This window comes from Lutjanus erythropterus, chromosome 21 (assembly GCF_056507025.1).
Source record: "Lutjanus erythropterus isolate fLutEry1 chromosome 21, fLutEry1.hap2, whole genome shotgun sequence".
Taxonomy (NCBI): domain Eukaryota; kingdom Metazoa; phylum Chordata; class Actinopteri; order Lutjaniformes; family Lutjanidae; genus Lutjanus; species Lutjanus erythropterus.
The window spans coordinates 3681110-3708714 of NC_139337.1; the positions used below are offsets into that span (position 1 = coordinate 3681110).

The 27605-nt window shown below is 39.2% G+C and overlaps 1 protein-coding gene across 1 annotated transcript; it reads right to left on the minus strand.

Moving 5' to 3' along the window:
* Nucleotides 1–21175: 21175 nt before the first annotated feature.
* Nucleotides 21176–27215, minus strand: hccsb (holocytochrome c synthase b). The gene is made up of 9 exons (XM_084747521.1): nucleotides 27119–27215; nucleotides 25068–25186; nucleotides 24889–24936; nucleotides 24708–24755; nucleotides 24243–24379; nucleotides 23603–23751; nucleotides 23292–23411; nucleotides 23081–23167; nucleotides 21176–21815 (listed from the first exon to the last, which is right to left on the minus strand). Exons 2-9 carry the CDS (start codon nucleotides 25174–25176, stop codon nucleotides 21617–21619), a joined length of 897 nt encoding a protein of 298 aa, XP_084603647.1. The 5' UTR covers nucleotides 25177–25186; nucleotides 27119–27215; the 3' UTR covers nucleotides 21176–21616.
* Nucleotides 27216–27605: the final 390 nt, after the last annotated feature.

Genomic DNA, 27605 nt, shown 5'->3' on the forward strand with positions numbered 1-27605 from the left:
ATTAAAATTAAAAAAGTTTGGACAGGAGCAACAAAAGACTGTGAAAGTTGTGAAATGCCCAAAAACATGTGTTTAAAGAGGTTGATTGGTAACAGGTGACAGGATCATGATCGGGTATTAAAGGGCCATCCTTTAAAGGCTCAGTTGTTCCCAAGCAGGGATGGGGTGAGGTTCAACACTTTGTGAAAGACTGTGTGGGAAAATAGTTTAAGAGCAACGTTTCTCAACACAAAAACTGCAGGAATTTAACTGAAAACCAACACTGACTGTCTGTGACCTTTGACCCCTCAGGCATTGTATAAAGGATACTACATGAGCTCAGGAACACTTTGGAAAACCGTTGTCAGTAAACACAGTTTGTCTCTGCATCTACAAATGTAAGTTAAGACTCTACCATGCAAAGAGAAAGACATATATCAACAACATCCAGAAACACTGCAGACTTCTCTGGACCAGAGCTCATCTGAGATGGACTGACACAGGGTGTGTTAGTGCCCATGGCATCATGGGTAACTGTCACATCTGTGAAGGTCCTATTAATGCTGAAAGGTACAGGGTTTGGAGCAACAAATGCTGCCATCCAGATGAAGTCTTTTTCAGAGACATCCTTGCTAATTTTAACAAGACAGTACCAAGACACATTCTGTACGTGTTCTTACAGCGTGTCTTTGTAGAAAAATAGTTCAGGTACTAGACTGACCTGCCTGCTGTCCAGACCTGTCTCCCACTGAAAATGTGTGGTGCATTATGAAGCACAAAATACAACAACAGAGACCCCGGACTGTTGAACACCTGAAGTCATATATCAAAGAATGAGAAGGAATTTCACTTTCACAACTTTAATAATTAGTGTCCTCAGGTTTCAAACAACAAAGTTTATCAGATTTAACATAACACATCTTGTCTTTGTACTGTATTTAACTGAATATAGGTCAGAAGGTTTTTGCAAATCATTGCATTCTGTTCTTTTATGTTTTATGTAGGCTTGTATATTACAGAGTTTTTGAGTTTTTGCACTGTATTATTAGTTTTTTAAATTCTCTGTAGGTATTGTTTTGTGATTTTTTTCATGGAACGGTTTGTTGAGTTCTTGGCTACTTGGCTGGTGAAAAAGCGATATCACACTCAAGATTGACTATAAATAACATGCAGACAGACATATCTGATCATGCCTAGCAATATAATGTTCCAAATAATCCAACAAATTTTATGTCTGGTTTGGTCTTCACTTTTTATCTCAAAGTCCTCACTATATGTATTACTGTGTCCTTCTTTTACTGCACTTGAGCAACAGCTTTTTTTTTTCTGAGATGAACCAAAACAAACTCAGGACCTCAATTATTCCTCTTTTCTTCCTTTTTTCCCTCCTGCTCAGCCTGTATAAAGACCTCCCCTCCTCCCTCAGAGAAGGCAGTATCAAGTGAGATTAAGTGACTTTGTAAGTCATCAAGGCCATGTCTTGTAATATTGATCTGGTATACAGGGTGAAATAGGGTGATCATTGGAGAAGTAATTATAAAGGGCCTCAGCTCCGCTCCTCCTCCTCGCTGTTTATCGGCGCGCTCATTAAAAGACATTGGCAGGCAGACGGGGCCTATCTCTCCATTTGCCAGTCGACCACACCGTAAAAGTCGGTGGGTCATGGCTCCCGGTAGTGCGATAAGCGGCGTGCGCCAAATTGGAGGAGGACTGATTACATCCCCGAGGAGATGTGTGATGAAGCTCTCGGCTCCATCCGAGCTGTCTACTTCTATTTCATCTAGCACTCCATCTCTTTTAGCCTCCCTCCATCACTGCTCAGTTAGCTCTGCCTTCACTCTGTCCGCTGTGTCTTCTCTCCGTCTGATTCTCACTCCTTTAATTAATCTGCTGGCTTTCAACCAGGAGGGTGAATGCCACCTTTTGATTGCTTTGATTGTACCAGCCCCATTCACTGAAGCTAAATGGGTAACTGTTGAAACTATGGTTTTAGGGGCATGCTGTTTTCTAGTGATGTAGTAGACATCTTTAAATATCTTATATTGCCTGATCAAAAGCCCAAAACTCAGACAGAAAACAAGCAAATTTGTGCTTTGCGAAGCTCTAACCAACAAATGTTTGGCTAATGGGTTAACTGGTAGAATTATTAAAATTGTACTCAAGCAATTTTCTTTCAATTGACTGGCTGTTAAAGATACCAGTTGTTCCACAAACGAACATCTACATTCATCAACTGTGATGCATCACTGACCGCTCATTATAGTGTTCTGCCTCTCTTTTTTTGTCTTCTGGTGCAGAAGAGTATGAAACTTTTTCTACTTTAATTTGACAAAAAAAATTCCTCACTCAAAGTCCATTCACTAACTTTTTCTAGAGTTGTTAGCAGCATCTAGGTGTTACAAGTGGTCAACCAGGTGAGAAAGAACCCAAATGCAGGAGACTCTCTTAGTTCAGAAAACGGTCTTTTCTTGCCAAAAAGTTTGGTAAAAAGAAGTCTGGTTCAGGTTCAGTACACAGGAAATCAATCCGTGCAGGTTAACAAATCCAGTGGGGAAAAGACAGAGACAGAAAACAGGCAAAAATCCAAGAACCAGGAAAAAAAGAACACTAGGATAACAACGGCTGGAAAACCAGACGCACAGCGGAACTAAGACAAACTGGCACAGAGTGAAAACAAGATGCACGCTAAATACTCATGTGAGGAGGACGATGACAAGACACAGGTAAGGCCAATCAGGGCGGGGCAGACAAACTGACACAGGTGACCAAGTAAAACTGAAAATATACATGTATGAATGAAATGCAAAAACTTTAACTTAACTTTTTAACCTGGACTCTATTTTCTAACTTTTTGTGAAATAACTAATGGGAAACATCTTTTATTTTACCTTTTTGTTTGTTTTTTAGCCAGATAAGACAGTTGTGCACCAATGTGTCAGCTGAAAAAGACACACACTCTAAAGTCCATCTGGGTGGGTGTTGCATAAAAAAAAAAACCTGTCAAAAATGGAAACGAACAGATCTGCACACCTCAGTCTAAAGAAGAGCCTGTGTGCTTGAAACGTCATTTATCTGTAAATCCATCTAACTGGATTTTCTTAGTGTGCTGATCTGTATGTTTGTTTAAATTTACACAACTAATGGGTGCAACAATTTTTGAAATTGGTCCAGTATTGGGTGAGAGTGCTGCAGCTGTCAGCTGCGAAACAAAGCTGCAAAGTAATCCTCCCCGACAACTACGCATTGCCAAAATGAGTCCACTAAAAGTGGTTGTTTCTGCCACTGACAGGTTCAGATTGTTATTCTCAGTGTCCGACAACATTCTGGACAGGACCCCTGCAGAGAAAAACACATTAATTTTTTAAAGAATAAGATCGTTTTTGTTTAAATACAAACAGACGATTTATTGCTCTGTTCAAATTGACAAGCATCCGTTGACAAAAGCACTAATTTTATCATTTTATAACAAACTTTATTTAAATGTAACAGAAACAAAAATCAAACTGTCTTTCCACTGTTAAAACAGTCACCAGCTCTGGTTTGGTTGAAATAAACCCTTGATTCACCGAGGTAGATGTGAAAATATTCTGGCTGTATGCAGCATTTCTCACCTCTGTTTCTCGGATGTCTGACCTCCCTCTCACCCCTTTGTCAATATTTTAACATCAAACCTGATGAATTAAGACAAAACCAGAGTTTGTGATAGTTGGAACAGTGGAAAGATGAAAGAAAAATGTTTTTGGTGAGTTTGATTTTGTTTCTGTCTACTTTGAATGAAAATGACAATGACAAAGACAAAATTACTGTTTCGGCAAATGGAGTCTGTTGAGTTTGGCGAAAACAATACTGAGCTGTTCCTGGTCAAACAAAAGGAATCTTACTCTTTAACAAAAAGCTCTGTCTCTGTAGGGATCCTTTCTGTGATGCTGTCAGACACTTAAAATAACAATCTGAGCCTGTCAGTGGCAAAAACAAACACTTTAGTGGATGTACTACGATGGATGGATTCCATTGCAGCTTAGTTCTACTGCTTTTCCTTAATACTGGACCAATTTCAAAAACGGTTGTTCCCATTAGACCATTAAAACAAGACTGGTGGATATGCACCATGAATTCTGTATGAGATCATACTCTTTATAGATCTATAAGACCTTTTTATTTAAGTCTATATTTATTGTAGATGTATATTTTTACAACTACTGGTGGATATGCACCATCAATTCTGTATGAGATCATATTTATTATAGATCCAGTATGTATTTCTTGAAAATGTTATTCTCAAAAAGATTTAACTGGTTGAGACTTACTAGGTATTATAGATCTACATTTTTTCAGAACATGGGTGTGTGTACAATAAGTGTTCTAATGATTGTTATTGATCTACTTACTGAAAACATTTTTAAAAGGATCTCCTTAAAAGTTCATTCATTTCTGATATGTTTTTTATGATGCGTGTACCGTGTGGCAGATAAGTGATGAATTATGGGTATTTAAGGTGGCAACACTGTGTGCACAAGAAGCAGGTTGAGGAGGATCCTGGAGCCCGAAACATCATGCTAACAAATATCTAGAACGGGAGCTTTTCTGGCGTGCAAATGTTTCTTTCTCTGTTCAACCATTAGACCCTTACATACAAAAACATGGGATAATGGGATCCAGGTTGAAAAATACCAAAGCTACCCTTTAAGACTGCAGAGGAGGAGCGGTCACAGAGGTGTGGCTTACTAAGGAGCCTCCTTTTTTTTGGGTCAGGCCAAAAAATGTTTTTTTGTGTGTGTGTGTGTGTGTATGTACAGACCTTTGTATAAAGTGATTTAAGTTAATGTGTACAAATCTAATTCTGAGAACCTCAGAGCAGACAAAAGGTTGGGGACCCCCTGTGATTTCTGTTGCCCCCCAAGGGGCCTGGACCCCAGGTTGGGAACCAGTGCTGGTTAGAAGAAGACTTGATGCTAGCGTTTGATACCATGAACTCATTAGAAAACGGTTTACTGAGGTCATAAATCAAGTGAAAAATAACCTCATTTTACCATGAGATTACATACAATATGCCTTTTTTTGCAGCCAGTGGAGTCGCCACCTGCTGGGAATTAGAAAGAATGCAGGTTTAAGGAATTTCCATCTTGACTTCGTCCACTATTTATTATAAGGCTATGGTTGCAACAGCAGCACATCTTACAACTTTATTTTTATTTCATCCCCCCAAAAATGAACCCCGACAAGTTTGTGTGACTTGGGTCACCCTGAGTTTGGAGAATGAAGGCGGAACCAGTAGAGCCTGTGCGCTAACAAACAGAGAGCACGAAGGCTTAACCAGCATCAGAGCTGACGGAGCCTCTTCCCCAGCAGGCCTGCTGTCAGACTCAGTTGCTCCCTTAATAATGTACCTGCACCACCTCCAGCAGTAACAGTGCTGAGAGGGGTCACACTCTGTAGCTGGCCTAAAAAAACCCACACATAATGCCTCGGGGCACTTCAGGAGAAAGCATCAATTAAACAAGGATGAATTCTCATGGCTTTTGTAGCAGCGCTTTAATAAAGAAGTGTTTACCTTCATAGCAAAATATGGCCACGGGGCATGAAGCTCCATGCAGTCATGAAGGCTGAGAAGGTGGCGAGGTGGAGGAGGTCTGTACCGGAGGACACCACGCCAGAGCAGCAGCCATCTGAACAAATTCCACTGAATGTACAACATGACAGAATATGAAGAAATTAATAGGAACACGTGTAATTTGTTATCCCAGTATGTTCATAAAATGCTATGATTACAACTTTGGTTGTATTTGTTTGTTTGTTAAAGAAAACTTAGTCCAACTTAACTTTCCTCCCCCCCAATTAACAAAAAAGAAAGACAAGCTCGTTCCTTTGTGGAGGGCCAATTAGCCCACTAAATTCAGCTGTCAGCCACTCCGTTCACTGTATTCTTGGGAGAATTGGCCTCCCACTGAGCTTTATGCTGCTGTTTTTTCCCTCCCTAAGTGCTTTATTTCAGCTAATGAGCAAAGTGCCAGACAATAATCAGATAGACTCATTCTCCACGGATAATATTTGTGTAAGCCATGTTCTCTTTCTCCCTTATGAGCAGACTGTAAGGACAGATTGAGATACTGTGTAGGTCAAGTGAAGAAGAATCAAGGGGTTGAAATGCACAGGGGATATACAGGGAATACATGTGCTTGATGAATGTACATGTGCTTGTTACATTAGAGATTCAACAGTATCTCACAAATTTAACACACATAAGAGAAGCTACTTGTCTTTTATGTATATGAATAACTTGGCAGGCCTCAGGCAATAAATCCAAGTCTTTGGTGACCCTTTGACCTTTCCCCTAAAACCACAAGCAAGTCAAATTGTTATGTATCCAGTGAAATATCAAAACATCTACAAAATGAACTGAATGGAAGGATGAAAAAAAATGCTGTAGACATTCATGGTGCCCAAGACGGTGGCACCCTGGAATTTTTTCATAGGGTTGGCCACTAAATATCCTGGGGTAGAACACCAAAACCAACAGCCATAACTGAATTTCAAGATTTCTGTAACGCTGTTGTAAACCAGGACATGAGGACATGTCAGTATGAGAGTTGATTAATTGTATAATTTGGTTTCTTATTTACAGTTTTTTATGTTAATTATCTGATGTCCATAGAGTAATACTGGTACTAACTTTCAAAAGCGCTGGCTATCTCTCTCCCTGACTGGCTATGCATTTGTTATTTTCTTTCACATGAACTATTATGAAAAATTTGTGGTAAGACTTTATTTGAAGGGGTGTGCATAAGACCTGTCAAAACCATGCCATAACACCTGCTGTGACCATGAAGGTTTATGAAGGTTATATAGATTAAGTGTCATTCAGTCAATTATGTCACTGTTTTAACGCAAAGTTGACATTGTTTGAGATGTCTTTGTCATGACAACTTGACACTGACCAAGACAAAATGTCTTTGTTATGACCACATGACATGTTACCATTGCTCCCCACGGTCTGAAAAAGACAAAGTGTCTTTGTTATGACCACATGGCATTGACCAAGACAAAAATGTCTTTGTGTTTGTGCAACCAAGGCAAGACAACCTTTCAGTGTCTTTATTATAACAACCTGACATTATCAAACTTAAAGAAACTGTTTAGCTTCATGTTTTAACATTACAGTAGAGTGTCAAATATGGTTGGTCAAGAGACAGTTATAAAAGTGTCATGAATGTTTTCCTTGACCTTGAGTGAAATGGTACGTTTTGTCCAGACATGTTTGAGCCACCAGAGCCAGAGGACGGTGACAGGATCGTATTTGTTTTTCTTCTGTGTCGGTTTGTTGGAACTGAAATGAGCAGAAGTGAACTGCTGGGCTGATTTGGACTGAGAGAGTCGCTGAGAGTACATTTCTAGGGGTATATATAGAGTTGGGGGACCATGGCGCCAGCATGTCACCAAGCCATGTTTCAGGTCCACCAAAAAAATCCTGAACGCAAAAATGGTGAGCAACAATTTAACAATCTAACTCCACAAAGTACTACATAGTTCTCTGTTTTAATGTTTTCTGCAACTACATGTACAATGTGTTTAGAAGAAAAACTCCCTTTTTACTTTAGACTTTGACAGGCAAGTTTGATGTCAGGTTGTCATGACAAAGACATTGACAGGTTATATTGTCTTAGTTAATGTCAAATTGTCATAACAAAGACATCTCAAACAATGTCAACTTTGCATTAAAATGTCACTGGCCCAATAACACTTAATGACAGCAGTCATAAACCAGATACCTGAAGTTATCTCAGGACACTCTTCATATAGAGCAGGTCTGTACCTGTTGTTAACATCTCTTAGTGATAAATGAACTGAGTGACAACAGGCTACGTTAGCTAATAAAACTCATGTTCAGATCTGTGATGGAACAGGCTGCAGAGACAGACAGCTAGTTTAACCAGGGAGAAAGAATCTTTGATATACAGAGACTTCTTAAAAATGATGCCAAATTGACAACTTTGTCACCAGACTTCTCAGCCTCCTCAGGGATTTAAAACAGCAACTAGTGGCGAATAAATTTACTTTTTCAGACCGTGGGGAGCAATGGTAACATGAGTCAGACTGTTGCTGATTTCCCCTTTGCACTACTACATGCATGTCGTATACACAAAAGTATGACCAAGAGAAAGTGAAAAAAAACACACAACCCAGGGGAGTCATATAGCATTGAACAGAGAGCAGATTGTGGAGCTTCACTCTTCATGTTCACAGTCCATCCAAATAGTTTTGTGAGTAAATTAAAAATAAATGAAGTGAATGAAAAATAGATGAACTGTATTCATGAATTCAAACACACTTGACACAGTTCAGTGTAGAAGCCCACTTACAGAAGTGCAGGAATATTAATCTGCATGTATTACTGTAGAATGGTTATTTATGCTTTGCATTTATTCAGTCAAAATATCTGTCAAATTTATGGATACTCTAACATTTATTCATGTAGTCGCTCAGAGATGTAACTAAGCTTCCCTAATTTTCATTTCATTCTTCAAATAAAATGAAATAAAAGCTCATGTGAAGAGATTCTGCTGCAAAGTGAAGCTGTGAATCTCAAAGAAAATTGAAATATTGTGATAAACCCTCTGCTTTAACTGCTCTTCACAATGACGATGGAGATTACTTCTCAGTAAACTCAATTATTTCACATTTCACAGGTTCAAGAATAATCCTAGTCCCTCTGTTATCTTGATATGTGCTCGTCTATATTTTGTTCATCTGTCCATATTATTCAACAGAGAAATAAACCCTCTGACACCCCAGTGCTGCAGGTGGCATCATGACACTGATGCACTCTGTTTAACATTACCTTCCAGTGGCAGACTCAGGCTGTCGGAGGGACAGGGGCAAAAAAAATAAGGGCACCAGCTATACAGCGGGGCACCACTGTGCCGGAAGTTGTGATGAATTTTGTTACATTTTGTCTACTTTTTCATGCATGCATTTCATGCATTTTAATCAGGCAGTCGCACCTTGACCTGAGTACATCTTGCAACACTGCAGGTCACATAATTGAATGAGTTACCAAGTATCGTGTAACACTGCGTGAGATTGCAGTCAGTCATGACACAGTCATATCTTGCTTGAGTCCACCTCAGTGTGATCGGTCTGCTGGTAATGGCAGACTTAATTTTTCATTTAGTACGCAGTTGTAGTAGTTAGTAGTAGTTAAAAAGTAATTAGAAGTCGTTGTGCTTATTTTGCTTCTTTTTTATTGCCAGCATTATAGCACATTATCGCCACCTACTGTGTTGGAGTGTGATGTGCTTTAGCAATGCAAGGAAATGGGTTGTGTGGACAGTGATGTAATAACTTTAACTCTGTAATAACTCTAACATCTTAGATGGATCACTAGTTGAACAAGCAGCTCAACCACAAGCTTCCAGTTGGTGGAGAGGGGATAGGAGATGCAGAAGGGAGCCAGAATATTTTTACTTCTGAGGCGGCAGAAAATGATTTATTTCAACCAAACCAGAGTTGGGACATTGGAAACACAAACCAGGGCGTTTTTTTGTAAGTTTTATTTCATTTCTGTCGAGTCTAATGAAACCAATGAAGGAAGCTTGTACTAGCAGTATTAGCCAACCAGAGGCAGAGTAGGGCAGATAATGAACTCACCATCCTGGGAAAAAGAAATTTGCATGGTAGACCTTTAAAGTACATGACATGAGTCATGTGATTTTAAACATGTCATTAAAGCTGTGAAACAGAAACAGTTTGGTCAGGTTTAGGCACCAAAACTACTTGGTTAGGTTTAGGAAAAGATCATGCTTTTGGTTAAAATAAGTATGTTACATACGTCGTGATGGAAGATGCATAAGTCATGTACGTAACAAAACATAAGTAACTTAAAACTTTAAATAAGTCAATGTCAACCTTGGATTTGACACAGAATTTTCACCCAGTCTCCTGTCCATATGCAGACTTTCTCACTCTTAATACTTCTCCAGTCATAATTACATAACATTATCACAGCTACTAGAAGTCGCTGCCTAACAATACACCTAAATATGGGTTGTAATAAGCTGCTTGTACAGATGATATATACTATGTGCCTGTTTTTCTGGTGAAAACAGGCTGTACTATGATTATTTGAACACAAAACAATATTATTACATTACTCTCTGGCTTGTTTGGAACAACTGTTACATCTTTGAAATGAAAGAAATTAAGTTCAGTTCAAAATATTTCTGGGTTCTTACAGTACATCATCTCCTATCTGTTGGTAACAGTATTGAATGAAAGTGATTTACTACATTTATATATTCCATTAATGACGGTTGCTGTGGTGAGCTTTGCTCCGGGGTCCCCCACCCCATTTCTTCAATATCTGAGCAGCTTCATGATTCACTTTAATGGTTTTATTTAAATGAGCATGTCCAAATCATAATAATTGAAATGATCCTGAAAGCAACTGTAGGCCTCTCCTCTTCAAGCTGTTTCTAATCAATACAGAGCTGAAATACACTGTAAAAATAAAGTAGTTGCTTTAATTGAAAAATGTTCATGTCTGGCTCCTTTCAAATTCTGAGTTTACTGAATTTGAAAGACAAGTTGGGGTAATTTTGTAATGACTCCAAACAAATAAACTTTCCTAGTATAATAACTCAATCTTAATTCAGTTGTACTTGAGAAAACATGCTCAGTAAGCTTAAGATATTAAGCTGAGGCAAGAACTCTTCAGTCACACTGACGAAGACTAGAATGATTTATCTTAGTTTGAAAAGTCTGAACTTCCGGCTGCAGCTGCTCTTGTTGATTTATTATTTGAAGTGATCAAACTCAATGTTTTCATTACTGTGAAAACATCTGTAATTTTTCTAAAAATGTATCAGAGATACAGAAAGTTTTTATCTATGTTTTATTCAAAGTATAAAAAGAAGGGTCTCTGGAGAGTTTTAAATCTCACACAGTGCATGGTGGGAAGCCCATTAATATGCTAATCATGTTTCTCTAGAGACGTAAATGTGCTGTACACAACATACACTACAGTATCTCAGACCAACACACTGTAAAAATATATTGTTTACTCAATAAAGTTGGGGGAAAAAAATGTGTCTAAACACACACTGCTCACAAAATTCAGATCAAACTGTCAAACTAGGCAGTGCAGATTAAATAACGATCAACAATATGTTTCTGCACTGCCTGTTTGTCACATAAAATGTTTTCAACAACATAATTTAATGTACTGTTTAGTTGTAATACAAGAAAGATTGTAATCAGACAGCCGCCATTTTGGCTCTGATTTCCAATGCAGACCTCTGATAAAATTAGAGACAGTGCTGTGTTAGTAAATTGCATATTTCTTGCTCAAATATTTTGCAGAAACATATTTTACAATACCATTAAGCTGTAATACAATAAAGACTATGACCAGGTAGACACCATTCTGGCTCTGATTGCCAACAGAGACTCCTGAAACTCTGATCAAAGTGTGAAACCAGGCAGTGCCGATGAAATATGGCCTATTTCTTGCCTAAGATATTTTTAGAAACATAAACAGAGTGCACTGTTTAGCATAGAGTGTTGTTTAGCTGTAATATGAGAAAGTTACTCACCAGGCTGTCATGTTGAAACAGGACGCAGGGAGGACAGAGTGGCAGAGGTGGCACGCAGTCTTTACTTAAGTAAAACTATAAATTTTTGTGTAAAACAAAATTACTCAGATAGAAGTACTGATTCATCTTCATTATTGCAGTAAAAGTGTAAAAGTTCAGGCTCTTAAATGTACTCACAGTATGTAAGTAAAAAGTTGCCTTCTGATGGACATTTTTGCTGACTGTTTCTGTGCAAAGACGCTCACATTTTTTGTGCTCGAGTCTCTGTCTCCATCTGTTTCTTCTTTTCATCTCATCTTTTACATCTTTTTATGCAGTTCATGTCTGTCAGGACTTCTCTATCTAGTTACATCTTTTATGTCGTTAGGTATTTTATGTCTTGTTACATCTTACCTCTCTTACACCGATTTTTGTCTTGTCATATGTCTTTTACATCTCGTTATGTCGTTTTACGTCCTCTCTTACGCAGATTTTTGTCTCGTTATGTCCTTTTTTCTTGTTATGTCTTTTACTTCTTGTTCAAACTTTTTTGTCTTGTTACTTTTTTGTACTATATCTTACATCTTTTGTTTTGTTACATGATTTGTAATTTTTTTTTGTCTTGTCATGTCTTAGGTTTTTTTTCTTCTTGTTATGTATTTTACATCTCAAGTGTCTTTCTGATGTCTTTTATGTCTTGTTATATCTCATTACTTCTTTTCTGTCTTGTTAAATCTTTTGTCTTTTGCATTTTATGTCCTGTTATGCATTTTATATCTTTTATATTATTTGTCATCTTTGTAACGGGGACAGGTGAGACCCACTAGCAGCACATGGAAACAGCCAGATGATTTGCAATGACCTTTATTTTTACCACAAACAAACAGGAACTTAAATGTTTGTCCTTCAGCTGAGAGCCCAAACACAGTCTCTGGGGTTCTGACTCGAAAGATGAACCGGGCCCATGGACCTGAACAGTTCGGTCTGGCTGTGGGCAACTGTACCTGAGAGGGGCCGACAAAAGACGAGGTTGACAAGGCAGAGGATCCATAACCAGGCACGTAGAAGAGGCGGAGCAGCCAATGAGGGATGAGCAAGAGGAAGGTCAGGGCCAGGCAGAGGAGTCGGAAGCAGTTGAGTAGTCAGACCAGGCAGACAAGCCGACGGGGGATGAGTAGAAGGTAAGTGGAGGGCAGGCAAGGGTTTGATGAGCTGATAGGTAAGTAAATGGAGAACACACACACAGAGGAATGTATGTGGTGTCTCACAAACAGTCTCTGAGCCACAGCAGACAACAGGGTAGCAGGTGGAAGCACTCACACTGAAGCATTGTCGTGAGGAAACACAGCACAGCCACAGACAGACAGAAACACTGAGGCAGAACAGTGAGGCGGGGACGGAAGGCTGGTGAGTTTACCAGAAGACAGACGATGCAGGCAGGTCAGAAGCAGAGTTGGCAATGGGAGATCAGGCAGGTAAGGAGTGCTGGAAAGTCTTGTATACACCGATCAGACATAACATTATGACCACTGACAGGTGAAGTGAATAACACTGATTATCTCTTCATCATGACACCTGTTAGTGGGTGGGATATATTAGGCAGCAAGTGAACAGTTTGTCCTCAAAGTTGATGTGTTAGAAGCGGAGAGAGAGAATGGAAGAGAATGGGAAAGTGTAAGGATTTGAGTGAGTTTGACAAGGACCAGATTGTGATGGCTAGAAGACTGGATCAGAGCATCTCCACAACTGCAGCTCTTGTGGGGTGTTCCTGGTCTGCAGTGGTCAGTATCTTTTAAAAGTGGTCCAAGGAAGGAACAGTGGTGAACCAGTGACAGAGTCATGGATGGCCAAGGCTCACTGATGAACATGGGGAGTGAAGGCTGGTCCATGTGGTCTGATCCAACAGACGAGCTACTGTTGCTCAGATTGCTGAAGAAGTTAATGCTGGTTCTGATAGAAAGGTGTCAGAATACACAGCGCATCACAGTTTGTTGTGTATGGAGCTGCATAGCTGCAGACAAGTCAGGGTGTCCATGTTGACCCCTGTGCACCACAGAAAGCACCAACAATGGACACGTGAGCATCAGAACTGGACCATGGAGCAATGGAAGAAGGTGGCCTGGTCTGATGAATCATGTTTTCTTTTACATCATGTGGATGGTGGTGTGCATCACTTACCTGGGGAACACATGACACCAGGATGCACCATGGGAAGAAGACAAGTGTGATGCTTTGGACAATCTTCTGCTGGGAAACCTTGGGTCCTGCCATCCATGTTGATGTTACTTTGACATGTACCACCTACCTAAGCATTGTTGCAGACCATGTACACCCTTTCATGGAAACAGTATTCCCTGATGGCTGTGGCCTCTTTCAGCAGGATAAACAAACACAAAACAAAAATGGTTCAGGAATGGTTTGAGGAGCACAACAACGAGTTTGAGGTGTTGACTTGGCCTCCAAATTCCCCAGATCTCAATCCAATCGAGGATCTGTGGGATGTGCTGGACAAACAAGTCCGATCCATGGACGCCCCACCTCGCAACTTCCAGGACTTAAAGGATCTGCTGCTAACATCTTGGTGTCAGATACCACAGCACACCTTCAGGGGTCTAGTGGAGTCCATGCCTCGACGGGTCAGGGCTGTTTTGGCAGCAAAAGGGGGACCAACACAATATTAGGCAGGTCATAATGTTATGCCTGATTTGGTGTATAGGCAAAGAACAATTTGGCAAAGAGTGAGTGAACTGGAGAGGCTTATGTACTGGGCTGATTGGCTGATGAGCTGCAGCTGTGGAGCCAGGTGAGTGAAGTGGGGTGATCAGGTGAGAGTGGCTGGAAGGTAGAGTGAGGCAGAGTCAGGAGAGTGGAAAATTACTGGGAGAGCAGGGGAGCAGAATGCAGACTGTGACAGTCTTATTGTCTTTTGTGTCATTTTTCCTTGTGTAATATCCTTTACATTAAGATGAAGTTGATTCCACTAAATTCCTGCATGATTTTTTACAGTGTAATAGATGGAGTAGGGTCACATGAAGACATCTAAATAACTGCATGTTCACACTGATCCGCAGATAAAGCAGCAAACACGTCCTGTCGATGTAACCCAGCAAACAGAGCACTGTCCCTCTCTAACAAGACGATTCCTGATGCTGATAGCAAGCGGACATGTGGACGGAGCGGGGAAATGGTGGGGTGGTGGGTGGTCAGTGGCAGACACACTGCTTGAAAAGGGCCCGCCTTTGGTATGGAAATGGGGACTGCAGAGAGCAGATATGATAAAATATCTGACTTTCACACAGAATGCCAGGGGCTGTTTGGACATCTGCTGTGTGCTGTGCAGCTATCTGGCCTCTGTGAGACACATGGGAAATCAACATGCACACATTATTTCAGGCAACATACGCATGGACAGCCCACACAGTCATGTATTTAAAGGAGAAATCCACCCAAAAGAGCAACCCAGATCTATTTTGTTCTCGTTCCCACGGACGACCGGCCAATTACAGCCGATGAGACGTCATGTTGTCTTCAACATGGACAGTAAATGTCAGTTGTCAGACAGAGATGTTTTCCTTCAACAATCATACAGGCAGGAGGAATCCATCAGTCAGGAGACAGACAGACCTGCTCTTGCACTGACAGAACTCTTAATAGACCAGAATGCACTGCAGCAGCCACAAGACATGTTGTGTTCACCGCCCTCACTGCGCTCTCAGCTCCCGCACCATCCACCTACATGAATAACCCACAGCTGATCAGCAATTCAACGAGGCCATATGTGCACTTTGGACTGTGAGTTTTATATTTTCTGAGGTTGTCTGAAGCCATCTGAGGACAGAGAGGAAGTAATTAGCTGAAGAAGAACTAAAGGAGGCAGGTTTAGTAAAGTAAAGAGGCAGAACACATTTCCCATCATCCATGGGTAGAAAGAAGCATAAAAATCCAGACACTCATAAAGGAACTGTTACCAACGAAAAGCCTCGGCTAATACATGATAGAAATGCTTGAACACATACCAGCTCATGGGCCTTAAAGGAACAGGTCAACATTTAAAGACTCACATCACTGTCACATGTGGGTTTTCAATAGGGATGTGCACATTTAGTCATCTGTATGATTCGAAATGTCTCCACCCTCACAAGTCAGTTAAACTATTTATCAATATTTTATTAATGCACAATGCTGGTTAACTGTTGCCTTTAAGATGTTATGCAGCCACCCACCACTAGCCGGGGTTGCATCGCTTAATAAGCCGATTATCCGAGCTGAGTGCTCAGCCACTTACAATCTACATCAGCTAACTAGCTACTATTACATCCTGGCAGGGAAGACCCTGTCCCAGAGTGGTGGGACGTGGTTATCGCCAAACCGTGGAGCCCGCTAGAGTCAACTCAGTTTTATTTATATAGTCTAACATTACCGCAAAATCACAAAGTACAATTTGCCTCTGGGTGCTTTATTCTCTGGTTGTCACTGGAGAGGGAGGGGCTAAATGGTCAGCAGTGACAAAAACACATGAAGGATGACCTCAGCATCTGTTCTAGTTGAAGTGAACAAGCCGCCATGGCTGCGATGGCGTCTCCCCGCATGAATGAATGTGAGTTAACCTTTACTTTTCATGCAACATCACTTCTGACAACAATGTCTAGAAAGTCAGAAAGAAACTGTGTGGTTCAGCTGTTCCAACAGTCGTGTCAGACTTCAACTTTAGTGCAAAACACATAAGCCTTTACTTAATGGAGTGCCGCTGTCTGAGACTAGACATTTTTGCCACAGCTGGTTATTTTTAACACTGCACACAAAATTAAATTATATGTCAAAACAGTGTGGCTCATCAGTATTGTCAGGGAATGACTGAAAAATAAAAAAATATCAAATATAAAAATGGAGTGGGGCTTTAGTCTGTACAAAAACTTAAGTGTAAAACATGAATCCTGACCCCATGTGAAGAGATATGCACACTGAGGCTACTTGTTTGACCAGTGCACGGTGCTGAAATGAAGTCCAATAAATGTATCGGATAAATAATATCTTTATTTAAACATAATAAATATGTCTTGCCTCACAAGTACAAACAGGTGTTTGTTGAAAAGACAGAAAATGACAAACTGATGACAGATTTTTTAAGGCATCAACAGTGATCACAGCAGTGAAACGCTCGACATGTTCAAAATGGGCCTGTGTTTACACCACCTGTAAAATGTGGCCCCCCTGGGAACAATGCAGACAAAACTGTCCCGTAATAGAACCTGAACTGCTGACACATGCTGTGAAGATTTTACAGGAAGAAAACCTGCTGTAAAGAAAGTTTCATCATGGGGTGAAATGTATAAAACCACATTGACCATGATCATGATAACTATCATGGATAACAGCCATCAATGTGAACAAAAAATAAATAAATAAAAAGAGGACTCATGACTGAACATTTATATTTGTGTTCATGTGGGATGTTGTTATTTATGCGCTCCTCTAAAATGCCAATTCTAGTGAAACACCTCCCTCTGCTGTTCAGCTTCAAAAGTGCACTGACAGACCTGAAGAGGAGTGAATCAGGTTTTCTCATACATTGGACTTAATATGTCTGACCTGATTTGCATTGTTTTGCTTTAGGATTGTTGCTGTGTATGTTTGTGAGGTACAGGGAGGAGGAGGCTTGTTTGACTCAAGAATGATGCTCTTTGATGATTAAAGAGTATAATTATAGATGCATGTGTATAGAAGACAAATATAGATTATGTGTGCACAAAAATGATGCACATAAAGGTTGATAGTGGATATATAAATAGGAAGTACATAAAGATGATGAATGTATAAAGAGGATGAATTGCAATAAGTAGCTATTAATGGTGTGAACAGGGACAGTTCATGTTCAGTTCAGGGACTGTTCATGATTAAGTTCATTGATCAGATAAGTACATTACCTCTACTCCTTTTCAGACGTACAATATTCTGTTATGTACTGAAAATCTGTTCTAAGTTTAATTTTATTCTTTTTCTTTTTTAAAAGCTATTCTATTCTAATTCATATCGTCATCTTTACATGTTTGTTGAATTTCAGCACTTCATCTTGAAATCACATTATAATGATGACCTGTGAGCTCATCAGTGGCCTAAAACATGTTGCTTTAAGAACTCAGAAAAACACTAAAAATCCAGATATCAACACCATCAGAGAAAACAAATAGCACACTCACTGAAAAATGTGAATGGCAAATATTAACTATATATATTGACTGTATTGATTGTAATTGAGATAAAGTAAACATCTGTTAAGTATTTTTACATTAATTGTTATGGCTGTGTTGATTTAAAAACCTAAATATGCAGTGGGTCCACCAGACCTGCAAACATTGAGTAACAAAAACATGAACACCACACAAGGGTTAAGTTGTGTTTCGCTTTGTTTGAGGTGGTGCTTTTGTTCATTTTTGCTGATATACTGAAGACTCTGTGGCTGTAAACATCAGATTTTGTACATGTTTCTCTTTCAGTTGATGTGAATCAGTGCTCGATGTCTCAGCTCTGTGTTTGAAATAAACCAGTCATGAGTTAGACCTACCTCTGTTCTCATCATGAAGCTGTTTAATCCTGGTTTAGTTTGTTAGACAGCTGAGTCAAACTGCTGAGATACATTCAGCTGTTATAACCAGGTGCAATGTTGCATCATGTCCAGCAGATGGTGCTAAAAATACACTATATCCAAATGGCCTGTGGCTGTATGTGCAGTTTTGTCTGGACCAGAGGTCTGCAACTTTTCCCCTCAACAATAGAAAAATAATCTGTCTGGAGCCGCAACAATTAAATTGTCTGTTTTCCCTGAAGACTTTTTTTTTTTTAATTTGGCATCACAGAGAAGTTACAGAGAGTCAAGAAGATGAGCCACTGTCAATGTTAAGAGATAAAGACACCGAACCATAGACTTGATTCAATATACAAACTTTTTTTTTTAATCTGATGTTGTCTGGGCTACATATTTTTACAGCTGGCAAATGTAAGAATCACTCTACACTGTCAAAAATAGCTGAGTTTCAAGTTTTGAGCCCAACTCAAACTTGTTTTGATACATACTTTCATAAACCTAAAATCTTCAGTTGAGATGATTTACTTTTCTTCTTTAGATAAACTTCAATCTTTGAGTTTTAGAAAACCATATTTCAAAATTTGGTTACAGTGCTCTGCAAACCTATTTGTTAGTATTTTGGTAGCTGTAAACTAAATGGTTTTAATTGAAAATATTAGCATTTTAAGCATCACTCATTTTCACTTGAATCACTTGAATTTTTAAATAATTTGTGGAGTTCTAGGACTAAGATTAGTAGCTGGTAAAACCTTGTCAAAACTTAAGAGTTGAGCTCAAACCTCAATTTATGGTACATTGCCTTGAAGTTTTGAGTTTTCTCAACTTTTTCCACAGACCTGCAACAATTATAAATGAAAATTAAAATGTTGAAGAAATAATGTTTTGCCAAAGTGACAGTGGAGACCCCTGGGTTTAGACAAGAGACAACAGTGTTCTGAGTGTCAACAGTTTGTCTTTGTCTCTTTCCTGTGTCAACATAACAGTGTCAACATGCAAAAAAGCAGCTCTGTAAACTCATGGTTTTTCAGTTTACTGTGTCACTTTGACGTTAGACTGAGTCAGGTCTTACAGCCCAACATCAGAATGGGACCTCACCAATGCTCTACAGCCTGGTTTTTGGCCATGTAGTGTGTAAAAAAAAAGTTTCCACGAGAAAGGCAAATATTTTTCAGAGGTGGAAGAGGACCAGCTTTATTGATAGTTTAGATGACCACCAGAGCCAGTAAAATCATTTTTAGATAGAAGAACACTTCTCCTGGGAACAAAAGCATCAAGATTCTGCACACAGACGTTTACACTCATTCATAAAACAATAAATAAAAATCTGAACATCAGCAAAAAATTTATATACCAAAGCTGAAACACAGAGACCTGACAGTTTTGAAGAGGCAAGAGCAGATGGAGATTTAGACCCAAGCAAATTCAGATGAACTGAGTCACTGAGTTTGGCTGTAAGAATATGACAGTATATTAACTTTTAAATTTTACCTCCAAAAAAGCTACAGTCGTCTACACCACATGTCCAGCTGAGGAGGTCAGAGCAAACTAAACAAGAAGGGAAAGGGTTCAATAGCGAAGCTCACATCCATCTTTATCTCTTTAAAAAAATATAACTATAAATCCTGAAGCTCCACCCAACAAGGCTAACTAGTCCCATACACATCCCACTGTACAGTTGTCATGGTGATCTGTCAAACTCAGCTCATCAATACAGATGTTCCTGGTTTCCTTACAGTCAAAGCAGATACAAAGGCTGAGAGAGGACAGACGAGTCAAAGTGAGTGAGTCAGCAGGTCACCAGCCGTGTTTCCATCCAAATGTATCGCACATTTTAACAGAACTTCGTCAATGAAAGCCTGTTTCCATCCACTATTTATGCAAATATTAGGAGCTGGTTCATGGAGATAAGCAGTAGGTGGCACCAGTTCTCCAGTCAGAAAACCATTATGCATTTGCAGAGGAAGAGGACACAACAAGATAATTAAAAAAAGCTTCATTGGTTCAAACAGTGAAAGATGATGTAGAAAACAGGATGGAAATCAGACATTTTTGTGAGTGAGGAAGGTTCCATCAGATCTGTGTGGAGCAATTAAGGATGTTTTATAGAACCATGAGGACACAGCCGATCAGTCAAATGTTTGCGACGTTAAAACTGATTCACAAAGTGTTTCCATTTTCCACTGCAAGAAATAACTCCTCAAATTGAAGACTCACGAATAAAAATTCACTGATGGAAACACGGCTGCTGTCTAGAAGCGAGGACAACCGAAATTTAATGAACTCAAACTGCCACTGGAGTCATTACGAGCAGACCACCACAGGTTTTTGCCTGGCAGCATTTTTGGACCGTTTCTGCAAAAACACAAGAGTGAAATAGGAAAAGACTAACTTTGGGGGGGGGTCCTAGTGATTAAGACACGTATGTTTTAACCTGAACTTACCCTGTTCTATTCCGTCTTTCTCAACTATCAAACAAAGGCAACATGCTAAATATTGTCTTTAAAATGTTTACGTTTGATTGATATCAACGACAATTAAATTCCTATAGATTTAAGCTGAAATTATACAGTATTTTCCCTCCAAATGAACAATATGGGCTACTGGAATCATAGACTAAATATTAAAATGCTGAGGCATTGCACTTTCCTGCATTCTTTAGTGGTAAATGTTTGCTTCCAAAGAATGATTTGTTGATTCAAAGCTGCCATATGAGATAAATCAAAACAGAAGCAACAATCATGAAGTTTCTGCAGAATAAAAAAAAACGTGTAGATATGTGGACACTTTCAACTTAAAGGGCTACTCCAACAATTTAGTATTGCATTTTTTAAAAGCAAGAGGCGTTAAAAAGCAAGAAGGTCAATCGAAGCAGAGGAGGATAATGGTATCCTGGCTTTTAGTCTCCTTTAGTTATCCTACATTTACCATAATGTAACATAATAGCACCTTTCTTTTAACCTGACCCATGCATTTTAAATTCAGTACCTCCAGTCTGACGCATTCTTTCAGTTAGAAATGTGTACCCTCCGGTCCTAGATAACCCTGATGATGTCACAGTGTGTTATCTTCTCAAAGCTCATCCAGAGCCACAGAGGACATTCTATTTATTTCCAGTTTTACAGTATTTCTTCTGATGAACTTCACTTGTTAGATTGGTAGAGTGCTCCTTTAAGTCAGTGAGCTCAGAGTGAGGCAGTGTGAGCCACATGTGACCTGTCTGACAAACACTTTACTAGCTTACTGTAGATGTACATGCTGCTTTTAAAACCCTGTGAATTGCAATGAAATCAATCAGATGAGCAGATGAAGCTTCATACAATCGAAGTGAGTGGTTTTGCTAAAACTAACATTGTATTTCTGTTTCTTCATGAGTCTTAAGTTTCTTTTCACAGCACCACACCTCCTGTTAAGTCCTCACAGTCCCCGTATGTGTGCATCTGAATTCACCAATGACCAATATGTGTGTGTGTGCACGTGTCAGAGTCCTTTAGGAGGTCCAGCGCCACCAGGCCACCTTCATGCGGTCCCAGACGGCTCCTAAAGAGTCGAACGCGGGGCGTACGTCCAGGATGGAGAACTGGTAGGTGTCTTTGTTGATTTCACCGTCATAGTAGTCGATGACGTAGCGAACCTCCTTCCCACAGCGGTCGATGATCCAGTCGTGGCGGTCAAAAGGCAGCTCATAGCTGAAGAAGAGGAGATGCATCAGAGAAATGAATTACAAGTTTCAGGCTCTCCACCTCCCGATACTTGGATTTTGATTGTAATTAATTTGTCAAAAAGACAAAACGCACAATAACCCAAATAAAGATAGATTAAAGATGAATTAAGCTGAGAAAATATTTTCAAAATTAATATAGATATTGCAAAAACATTGTTATTGTGAATTCTTTTGGCCAGTTTCTCTTTTTAGGGGAGTCTGGGGGAAATTTGCTGCCACCTCATATTAGTGACAAACAGGAAAAATTGCATCTGTAAATGCATCCATGAACATTTGTTAATATGTATTTAATGCTTCAAGCGCAAGCCCTTTTTCAGAGCCTGAGATGTCACATGGTGGTATATTTATACATGTCCATGGAAGATTTATCCAGTGTGCACTCATTTGAATCACATTTGAATGTGTGCTTCTGTAAACTTTCCACAGTTCTGGTGCAGGTTTACTCTGAAGGACAGAGAGCTGATCTCAATGAGAAGAACGAGAACACATTAAAAATAACCAGATGTAAATGTAAAGGTAAGATCAGATTGTTTATTATCCAGACAATGGGCCTCCTGCAAGAACCACCCATACGAACAGATTTGTTCTTAAGTGGTGTGTACAAGTTACTTATAAGAACTTGCGGCATTCATCAGTTTTCTCAGATTTTGAATTGTCTTTCAGATATAAACACAATTTACAAGGTCCCGAGAGTAATGAAGTCTGTCCAGATGAACATCCTCACTTATTCTGTTTTTGCAGTCATCAATTGCCCCTTACTGTGGTGAGTTCCTCTTAAGTCTTTGATTCTTTATTACAGTGACAGTCTGGCCCTCCAGTAACAAGGCATTACAGCATTCACTTTTAATTTCACTGATGACAATGTTAAAATTTTCCTTCACGGATCTCTGAAAGCAGGACGTCAAACTCCAACCTCACCAAGTTTTCCCTTTTTCTCTTTGATGCCATTTTCATGGATGAACACTTCCTGACATATGTAGCACAAAGCTACATATGTCATGCACGTGCACTCAAATACGCACAAGTAGATAATTTACACAGTTATCTGAAGTCACGTGCGTTTGTTGAATCTGACGTGGCGTGTTCATATGAGCCCCTTATTTGAAGAAAATTTAAATTTAAGATAAGAATACAAAAATCTTTGTGCATGAGGTCCAACGTATCCAGACATACGTCCCATTTTAATACCAAGTATAACTATAAATGAGATCAAAGTATGAAGGAGCTCACCCCATCCAGTGGCGGATGCGAGCCCTCGGCGAAAACTCTTTGGCTTTACCACCAAACCTCTTTAAGGTCGGCCCACATGGACATTCACTGCAAGAAAACACGAGATAAATGAAACAATCATTTTCAGTGAACAAACTAACATTTGTACATTTCTCTCAGAACAGATGTGTGTGAATGGAAAGCTGTAGGCCAGTTCTACAGTTTAACTCACTTTGCATGCATGGCCTCCCATTTGAGGATCTCCTGCCAGGCCTGCTCGTTGTTGGTGTTGTGAATTTTAATGATGTTGGTCATATCGTGAGCAGAGAGGTCGTCTTCACGCCAGCGCCACCTATAGAGAGTCCCAGAGAACCAACCCAGAGTTTCTTTACTGCCTGTGACACTGCTGTCACCTTTAAGAGTCGGATTTTTTCAAGAGTACATCATTTTTAATTCAAAGAAACATGAGATTTTAATCAGAAAAGAAATCTCTGAGAAAACACAGTAGAACATTAATTCACAGCTGTGACGAGGAGTGCTGACCCTTTCCGCAGCATGGCGTTCCAGAACATCTGCTCAGACGGGTAAACCCAGTTCTTCTCTGTGCTGTGACGGGGAATGGTGGACTCCTCTCTGTTGAGGGACAGCTTGAAGGGCTGGTCGGGAGCTGGAACTTGGTTGGGTGGAGGCATCTGCGCGCACACACATTGAGTAAAGTCAGTTCAACAACACAATCCACACTACAACAGAGTTGAAAGATAATTCATCCAGGAGAAAATTAATGAAGTTTAAGAGTAAGAGAAAATCTAACGTTTAGGCATAAGTATCTCTCGGCTGACAGACCTGCATGCAACTGCAGTTTAATGTGACAACAGACAGTTAACAAAAAGTGTATGTACTAAATATAAAATTATAAGAAACAAGAGTTAAATGAATAAATGTAATTATTTCTTGAACACTTTAATGGTGACTTATTATATGTCTAAATAATAAAGATGATAATAAAGTAAATAAATAACATTCTGATTTTGGGACAGTTTACATTCACTACAGGATGGTTCAAATTGTTTTTGTGAATTGTAAATTGTTAGTCTAGAGCCCTGGCTTTCATTCTCTCACTCCCTTCCACACCCACCCAGCACCCACTCCCCTTTTTCCCTCAACACTAAAGCGGTGCAGGTACCATATTTGATGGGTCGATGTCACTTTTCATGCCTGCCGCTGCTTTCATGGGACACTCCACAAAATCGTAGGCCCGATCCTGGTGAGCTGGACCTGCTTCTGCCTGATGCATCGGACACTCTGGGGGAGGAGACACCACTGTGGGAGACAAGAACACCTGATTAAGGCATAGTGGGAACAAAACCCTGGATGGTACGAGCCTAAAACTTTATTAATAATATAATATATATAATAATTATTTTCAACAAAACAACAGCATGAAAGCTGCAAGTCAAGAAAAGAAAATTTCCTAAACTTGCATAATGTTTAAGAGGCAACAGCAGAGGGATGCAACAACACAAATCTAATCCAGCATAGGACAGCTTTATGACAACAAATTATAACAACCCATAATAACCCGTAGTAAAGGCACGTCACAAATAAATTATACAGGCCTGCATGCTTCGATCTTAACAGATAGGCCTACCTTTTACAGGCTGAGCTTGATGCATGGGGCACTCTGAAGGTGGAGACACTAAGATGGGCAGACACAGATAAACAAATCACATTATTTTAATACAATAATTTTAGCAACAATTTAAAAAAAAACATATCATTATGCAATGCTGTGTTATATCATAATAGCCTCATCTTTCCTGTAGCAGTACCTTTTACAGGCTGAGCTTGATGCATGGGACATTCTGAAGGTGGAGACACTAAGAAAAAGCAGATTCAAAGAAACAAATTACAATATGTTAATATAATTTTAGCAAACACTGTAAAAAGACATTGACATAATATAATGATATAATAGTAGTTACAAGTCCAATTCCTCCTGCAGCAGTACCTTTGACAGGCTGTGCTTCTTGGTGCATGGGGCAGCCCTGGGGAGGGGCGGCCATCATGGCCTCCGCCCTGACTACAGGAGCAACAGGTGTGGACAAGGAAGCTCCCATCCTGCCCTGTCTGATGTGGAAACAGACACAGATTAAATTTGATTTAATTAGTCATTTATAGGTTGACACAGGGTCAGCAGTACAATGAAATGTGTAAGACATGAAGAACAAGTCAGCTCAGCAGTTAAGAGCACTGGTCAACATTTTAAATAGAGAATTTATGCAATTAGGTAAATAAAGTACAACACAGTACTAATACTAACATCATACTAATACCAAAAGACTACACAAATAAAAATAAATGAGGACTGTGTGGGTGACGAGTGTATTCAGACTACTGCATGTTGCACATATTGCATATTAGGGTTCGTCAATTAATAGATTAGTTAATTGAAAGAAAAAAAATCAATTGATTCAGTCATTGTTCAAGTAATATAGTAATATAGACATTGTGCACTGTCATGGACAATATGAATCCTGCATATCTGTACTGTATACTGGCATGTATTCATGCAATGTACTGTACATAACCATCTTCTCCCACTATATCCATTCACAAAATTATGTCTTTTGCATTGTAATGTTCACAACATACAGAACATTTGACTTGTATGTCAGTTTTTATTTAATTAGTTGGGTGCTGGTGCTCCTTATATCCTTGTGTGTGAATATATACACACTTATTTTTTCTAGGGATGCATGATATGGATTTTTTTTTCAGCCAATACAATAAATAATCATTACATGTTTCTCATGCCGATAACATACATAACAATATAATAACCAATAATTTCACAATATAAATGGGTAAGAAGTTTAAGATGTAGTTAGCAAAGAAGCATAATTTGACATTCCACAGCTCTTTAGTTTTTCTCATAAAGTTCATCAAAAAACTTCAAATATACTTTGGCATTTATAGAGCATTATGTCTAAGAATTCAAATTAAATACTTTGACATTATCTGTCAAATCAGATATTATTATAACCGATATTTACTGGCAAAAATATGCAAATAGAGACCCAGACCTGAATATAGCTGACAAACCAATATCAGTTGATAGTTAAGTTATCTGCTCTAATATTTACCAAGCATGCCAAATTTTTAATACGTGTACAAATAACAGCCCTATCAACGATTCGCCTTTAACTGTCCTTGTCCTTATCTGTTACGTTTATTCTAAATGTGTAAGCATATTGAGAACAATGTTAAGAGTCAAATTCCTTGTGTGTGAACACGTACTCGGTCAATAAAGCTGATTCTGATGTGGAGGTGCTGATAATGACTAACCTGACAGACCTTACAGAGGTAACTGGGACAGAAGACTTCTAGTTTAATGAATCAGTCCAATTATACTTGCAAGTTAGCAAAGACATCGGTTTGAAGGGTGACACAGTGTGTTTGTACACCAGTCAATAAAGGATTCAAAGAGCTTTACACAAGAAAAGCATCAGAACAGCATTTAGCTAATATCACGAGACGTAAAATCAGTAACAAAGCATTAATGTGATTAAAGATGTGCTGAATATATAAGTCCAAAGGTTATTTAGAGGTGGTTAACTTTTGATGTTCACATGTTCTCCTGCCTGAAGTTATCCTTGATTAACCTCACGTTCGGCTAACGTTAGCATCAAAGCTTCAGCACAGCCACGACTGGACAAGTTAGCAGCGTTAGCTAACAGCTTGATGCGTGAATGCCCTCAACATTTCATATTAACATATTCTAATTAAATGAAAAGAACTTGTAATAAACGAGACAGTACATCAGTCTGCTTGTCAGGTTAAGTAACTAATGTCAGTCGCTCTACTTTCTTTTACCTACTATTAGCCAAACTAAGAAGCAGCTATGCTAACGTTAGCTGATATGTTGACTGTCTGCTTTTAGATATAACCTCCTTTTAACATGATGGTGCGGTAATAACACATTTAAGTAGTCTCTTTCAGTTCACTGTCATAATTAACAGAGACAGAAACATGTTAAAGCGAGAGAAATATCCCACTAACCTGTAGGAGAAGTCAGCTGTGTTCCTGTTTCAGGTTACTGTCCCAATGTCAACGTGCAGTTACCCAGAAGCAGTTGCGCAACTGTGGGTTACATGTGTCATACGTAACCGTATACGTCATCACGCTATGGCTTAAGTAACCATTTCGTGGAAAGAAAGAGAAAAAAATAAAAAACATTTAATGATATGTAACATTTGTGTGATATAACACTCAGAATGAGTCCAGTAAAAATCATTCCTGGTTGTAAATCAGCCCGTTGCTGTCGTTATTAAATATAGTTTATGAGGCAGTGGTGTGTCTGTATTTGTTCATCTTTAACATATAGGACCAAAATAAAGGAAACGTATATAATATATAATAACCCTGAATAATAATGTAAACACTTGTAGTAATTCAGTCATAATACACCTTTTTTTACAGCAGCCATTTTGAGATGAAATAGTAAATGTGGAAACACGTGTCACACTAATGTTACTAATTAATGAAA